Source organism: Fukomys damarensis, unplaced genomic scaffold, assembly GCF_012274545.1.
Source record: "Fukomys damarensis isolate Sample0158 unplaced genomic scaffold, DMR_v1.0_HiC HiC_scaffold_27, whole genome shotgun sequence".
Classification (NCBI taxonomy): Eukaryota; Metazoa; Chordata; class Mammalia; order Rodentia; family Bathyergidae; genus Fukomys; species Fukomys damarensis.
Genome location: NW_022900939.1, coordinates 27,043,255 through 27,049,561, shown reverse-complemented (window position 1 = coordinate 27,049,561; position 6,307 = coordinate 27,043,255). Strand labels below are relative to the sequence as shown.

Genomic DNA, 6,307 nt, shown 5'->3' with positions numbered 1-6,307 from the left:
CTGTGCCGCTATAAACATGGGTGCACATACTTCTCTGTGATATGATTCTTTTAGTTCTCTTGGAAAGATACCCAACAGAGGGATGGCTGGGTCAAATGGAACCTCCAGTCCAAGCTCTTTGAGGTGATAACTTTTTTTTTTTAGAAAGTAGAATGTACATGCAGTGGAATATTATTCAGCCTTAAAATAGAAATCCAATCTACAAAAGACTCCCTCTTAGCTCAAAAAAACACAATTAGGTTAAAAATAAATAGAAAAAAATATATATATATATAAATAAAACAACATAGCTCCTACATATATGAAGCCCAAAAAAGGGGCAAAATTAAAGGAACAGTTCAAAATTAATTGCAGATTTCAATATCCCACTTTCAATAATGCATAGAGCAACTAAGCAGAAGATCCACAAAGATATTCTCCAGGATACACTGTATCTCAATAAATTTTTAAAAACTGAACCATCTGACCAGGAGTGGTTGTGCATACCTGTTATCTCAGCACTCAAGAGACTGAGGCAGAAGGATCGCCATCAGTCCAAGGCCAGCATGGGATGCATAGCAAGTTCAATGCCAGCCTGAACATGGCAAGACCCAGTCTCAAAAAATCCAAAACCACACACACAAAAAAAGGTAAATAATGCCAATCTATCCAAAGTGTGAAAAGATTGGAAAATATGAAACCCCAATAATATAAAAGAAAATTTTCACTCTGAATAGACAATTTTTTTAGCAAAAGATAAATTTTCCTGTTTAGAAGGACATCTGAATTACAGAAATGTAGTTTCACCAATCTCAAGAAGATATAGGTAATAACCACAAAATTAGACTTTAATCAATCCTCGTCTATCATAAATTCTACACTGAAAGTCAAAGTGGTTTTGTTGTTGTTTGAGACAATGTCTCCCTATGAGACTCTGGTTCAGGCTGGCCTAGAACTAAGAGTGACCCTCCTGACTCAGACTCAGCAGTTCTGGGACAGCCCGCATACACCACCATGCCTGGCTTTACAACTTTAAAGGTCAAAATTCTTCACTGTGACGGGAAATTGTCCTTTAAATCTTAGCTACAGAGCATAATATAACATAGAAAACATAGTCTTAATAAATTAAAGGTATGAAAAAGATGGAACTTCACACTGACAAATGTCACAACTAAAACATTATTCAACTGCCCCAAAATAAATAAAAGCTGAATATAGTATCTACATTAGTTAACAATAACAAACAATATTGGTTCATTAATTGCAACAAATATATCATACTAACATAAGATGTTACAACAGGAAACTGGGTTTGAAGTTCATAGGAATTCTGATGGTATCTTCTGTATGTCTAAAACTGACATAAACAGCTGGAAAACAAATCTCTTATTTTCCAGTCAATTTTTACATATACAAATTACATTAAAATATAAAAACCTGAAGACTTCCAAAAGCCTGAAACCTCGGACAGTACAATACAGCAAAATAACCGTTAATCAAATTTTTACTTTGAAAAATTCAATCCCTACATACTAAAACAAATTGTTTTTAGAAGCCAGAGCTTTTAAATTTTCCAATGGTAAATGGGGTTTTTTTAAACCACAATTTAAAAAAGAAAAAAATAAATGTAAGAAGGCACTGTGGCACATTACAATATTATAAAAATATTCACCCCTCTCACAATTGTAGCCAATGTGGCCTTATGACTTGCTTTGGTGAGTAAAATATGAGTGGAAATAATATAAGTGTCTTCTGAGCAAAATCTGTAAAAGCTATCACTTAGTTCTACCATCTCTCTTTTCTCTCTGCCATGAGAACCACTGTCCCAGGATGGAGATATGTTTTCTGGGTCCTAGAATACTAGATGATGCAGCACACCTCCATGAGTCAACCTCAACAAACATACATTAGCCTGGGGGAAGGCTGAGATTGAGATTTTGAAGTTTCATTCTGCAGCTTTGACCTAAACTAAGGGCTTGGGGCATGTTATTATTAAATTGACTCTTTGTTGCTATCAACACTTCAGAAAGAGATACATTTTAGAGGTCTTTTCCCAACCTTAATTCCTCAATAAGTTTCTATTTATAATGAAGCTAGAAATTGACAAGGTCTTTGACTGTTTAAGTTAGCACACCACATTGTAGCAATCATTGGTGGCTATTAAATTCTTCCACCCTTGGCTATGAGCCTCACTAGCCACATATAGCTCTTAGTAAAATTAATCTGAAGTCAGCATAGTAGATATTTACAGGATCTACTGACATCATTTATTGAGCCTTAATAGCTACATGGATTATTGCTGATGACAATCATATTATAAACAATTCTTTAAATTGTGTTTTAAAACACACAGTAGAAAATGAAGTGTAGCTCAGTAGTAGAGCAGTTGCTTAGCATGCTCAAGGCCCTGAGTTCAATCTCCTACACTGTAAAATAAATAAATCTAAGAATATAGCATCTGTAATTAATAAATGTGATTCCCTTAGGAAAGTAATGTAATGTAAAATATGGTTAATTAAAAACTGGAGTTGGAGCCGGGCGTGGTGGAGCACACCTGTAATCCCAGCACTCAGGAGGCTGAGGCAGGAGGATTGCTGTGAGTTCGAGACCAGCCTGGGCTACATAGTGAGTTCCAGGTCAGTCTCAACTACATAGTGAGACCCTGTAATACGGTTGCATATTGCAATTTGAAGTAACTGATATGTTAATATAAAAAGTTTAAGATTAGCTATCACTATTGTCTTTGCGTCTAGTAAAAGAAAAAAAGCATGTTAGGGAAACAAACAAAAACAACAACAACAACAAAAAAAACAAAAAAAAAAAACCCAGAATGATGCAAGTCCTGTGCCATGAAAGGATCCTTTTCATATTTTAAAATAGAAAACATACGGTTGCCTATATTGCAATTTGAAGTAACTGATATGTTAATATAAAAAGTTTAAGATTAGCTATCACTATTGTCTTTGCGTCTAGTAAAAGAAAAAAAGCATGTGAGGGAAACAAACAAAAACAACAACAACAACAAAATGTAGCTGGCTTCCAGGAACTCTAAAAAATAATTTTCTTCCACAAGCAAAACATTTACATTTCCCAATAGGACTGTTGAAAAATACAACGTACTAGTCAAATAGAGGTAAAGGTGTATCATCTGCATTCTTTCCGCGGAGAAATTAAGACCTTGAATAAATGAATAGAGAGTATTTTTAGCAATACATATCAACATACACAATATTATTCAAAGAGGACCATTTCCATCTTGGCCTTAACAATAAGAAAACCATGTTTCTAGGCACTTTGGCAATTCCATTGTGTGAACTCCTCAGCAATCAAGTGCACCTATAGACTAAGAGACAAATCTTGTCAAGACTGTTGATGATTCACAAATGCTAGCATGGAATTCTAAGAAATGATTACCTTGCCAAAAACACGTACATCCTTTAGTGATTCTGAAAGTGTTTAGTCATGTGATGATTAAAAAATGTAAGGGCTGGGGATTTAGTTCAGTGGCACCAAGCCTGCCTAGCAAGTGCAAGGTTGAATTCAATTCCCAGTACCAAAAGAAAAAAATAAATAAAAGTCCTCATCAGTTTTATAAGTCAAACAGAAAAGGGCATGAACACAAGCTAGAAGAAAAGAAAAAGAGGTCTTGGAGATGTACGTGCCTCAAAGAGAAAATGTAACTGACCCCATTTTCCTTTCTGAATTCAGATTTGGATCCAAACTTCCTATGACCCTCATAATCTTCCTATTCTACCTCCCACACACTGACCTAGCCTTACAACTTCCCAAATCTTAAAATCCAATCTATTAAATTGCACACATTTCTAATAAAGGCTTCTCACTTGAGATACAGATAAGATATAAGCTGTATGAAATGCATAAATCTATGTAATCAGGTTAATATTTTTAAAATTCTAAAGTCTTACGTGATATATTCATGAGCAGTATGGTGTAGGGATGGGGGCTTCTGGAAGGTTCTCATCAGTTTTGCTAGTCTATCAAATAATCTTAACCTTGGGGACTCTTCTATAATTTCTCCTTCCTTTCAGGTGAACAGGATTATATGACTGAAACAATTCAAATGCTCAACACAGAGTTGGGTAGTTTGCTGCTAACACCATTAAGTGCTCACTTTGCGCCAAACAATAGAGACTACTATGCTAACATGCTATTAAATTTAAGGTGGTGATCAAAATTCAATGTATACTGATCAGCTGTCAGAATACTTGCAGTCTGGATATCCGAATATAGAAGGGGAACACAAGAAAGGCAGCCCAAGTCCTGAGAAGCTAGGACCCTTTAGGTTCCACAGTAGAGACAACACACTGTGTGTAGTCTGAATAGAGGCACAAGAGCAGACTGTGGGTGGGGGGAGTGGAGTAGTCTACCAAAGAGGAATTATAGCTGCTTTCTTCCCTCCCAGAGTTCTACAACCCAGAAGGTTAACACCATATACAGCTATATACCAGTAGTGCTAAGCAATCTTGTGATGAGGGGCTATCTTTTGATGACGGAGATTCTCTTCCCAGGCAGGGAAGGCAGTGTTGATGAGCAAGAAAAGAAAGAGCAAAAGAAAGCTGACACAGGATGTGCAGGACTAAAATGTTATCAACCTCCCCTGGGACCAGTGGCTACAAATACACATTAAATGAACAAAGATGTTCTAGTTCACAGTTGTTGGTGCCTCTAAGTAGCATATTGAAAGGATGGAGGGATCATGTTAAAGAGCACTGGCTGTATTACAAATCTGTCATCTCAAAAAGTGAGCATGGTTCCCATGTCGAGGGGGAAGAGAAATTACTATATGTACTTTAGAGAAGCAAAACAAAGTAAAAGTGACCAGGACTCCCTACCTTTAGTCCAGCATAGTGACCACAGTCAAACAAGCTAACTTTCTAAAGCAACAGTATATTTCAGACTGTTCTGAAGATGAGGAAGCTAAATGAATGAATTTTTGGTGCTGTTTAGATTGCTTCATAAATAAAAGGACAAACTAAAATCAGTTTATGGAGTAATTTATGAAAGAACGGGAAGGGAAAAAGGAAATATAAAACTGCCCTTTCACATGTTCTTCAAAATTTCTGGCCTATTTTATCCTTGAAAAGAGATAGATATTGCAGATTATAATAAAACTCAAACCCAAGCACTGTTAGCAACTTTTATTGAAAGTTTGTGTAAAGCCTGTTACAAGTGAAATATATAAAGATTTCAAATACCTATAATACTATTAATATTCTTGAATAATCCAATTTGTAATTAATAAAATCAAACTTTAAAATTTCCACAAAGTATTTGTGGATGTATACTTTCATATTGCTTCATTAGATAATGTAGTTTTTGATAAAGGACTAAAATATGTAAAATATGTTAACAAAAAAAAATATAAACACCTAAAAATACTTAAGGTGGACAAGGCTACCTAGAGCCAGCCAACAACTGTAACCCTTTACTAACACTCAGTACTACTATAAACATTTCTACTGCTCTTCCACATTTTTACCAAGATGTAGTTTCAAGACAGTGTATCAAAGTATGATTTCATAAGCTTAAAGTCGATGTCTTTAATAACTGCCACTAGTAACAAAGTGTATAAATTTTCTCAAAATCCAAACAATGCTTGCTACTGCATGTAAAATGATGACAAAACTTGTTTCAATTGAAACAATATTTGCCAATACTTATCCATTATAGGGTTTGCTTGTTCTATCTTTAACAATTTTTTCTTATACAGTCACTTAAAATAGAATATTAACTTCACACTTGCACCATTTATTCATCACAAATATTTATGGCACAGCTTTATTAAGCATTCAGTGGGTAAGGTATTAAAGCCTCTTACACTCTACAGAGACAAGCCTAACTCCACAGAACACGTGCAGCAGCACCAGGAGCCACGAAACCTCCACCTAGTAGCCACAGCTCTCTACTACTTAGCTGTCATCTTGGGGAATTCACATCACCGATCCCTCTAAACCGTGCTGCCTGAAACGTAAAAACGTAGGTTTGAACCAGGGGGCCACATCCTCCCCGGCCCTAGTCCGAGATTATGAGCAATTCGAAGTCCCGTTATTCCGTGTGCTCTCAGCACCTATTAAGTACTATGACGGAGGAAAGCGAGCCAGCGAGGGCTCAACTTTCGTTCAGGAAGACGCCTGAGGGTCCCTGATACTCTCCGGCTGTCCCCACAAGGCGTACTGCTCGGGAAGGGAACTGTCCTCGCTTCCCGGGCCACCCAGTCCCCTCACCGCTGCCTCCGAGCAGACTGCAGAAGTCCAAATGCATCCCGACCGGGGTACCTGCCCGCCGGTCACGTGACACCCGGCCGCAC

At 36.8% G+C, this 6,307-nt stretch overlaps 1 protein-coding gene across 1 annotated transcript in view; it reads right to left on the bottom strand.

Moving 5' to 3' along the window:
• Znf367 (zinc finger protein 367) overlaps positions 1–6,296 on the bottom strand; it is a gene marked incomplete at its 5' end in the record, with an annotated part of 17,877 nt that extends 11,581 nt beyond the window's left edge. The window contains one exon of the mRNA XM_010607651.3: positions 6,225–6,296. Within this exon, the coding sequence (XP_010605953.1) occupies positions 6,225–6,296 (72 nt within the window). The remainder of the gene's footprint in view (positions 1–6,224) is intronic.
• Between the last annotated feature and the right edge of the window lie 11 nt (positions 6,297–6,307).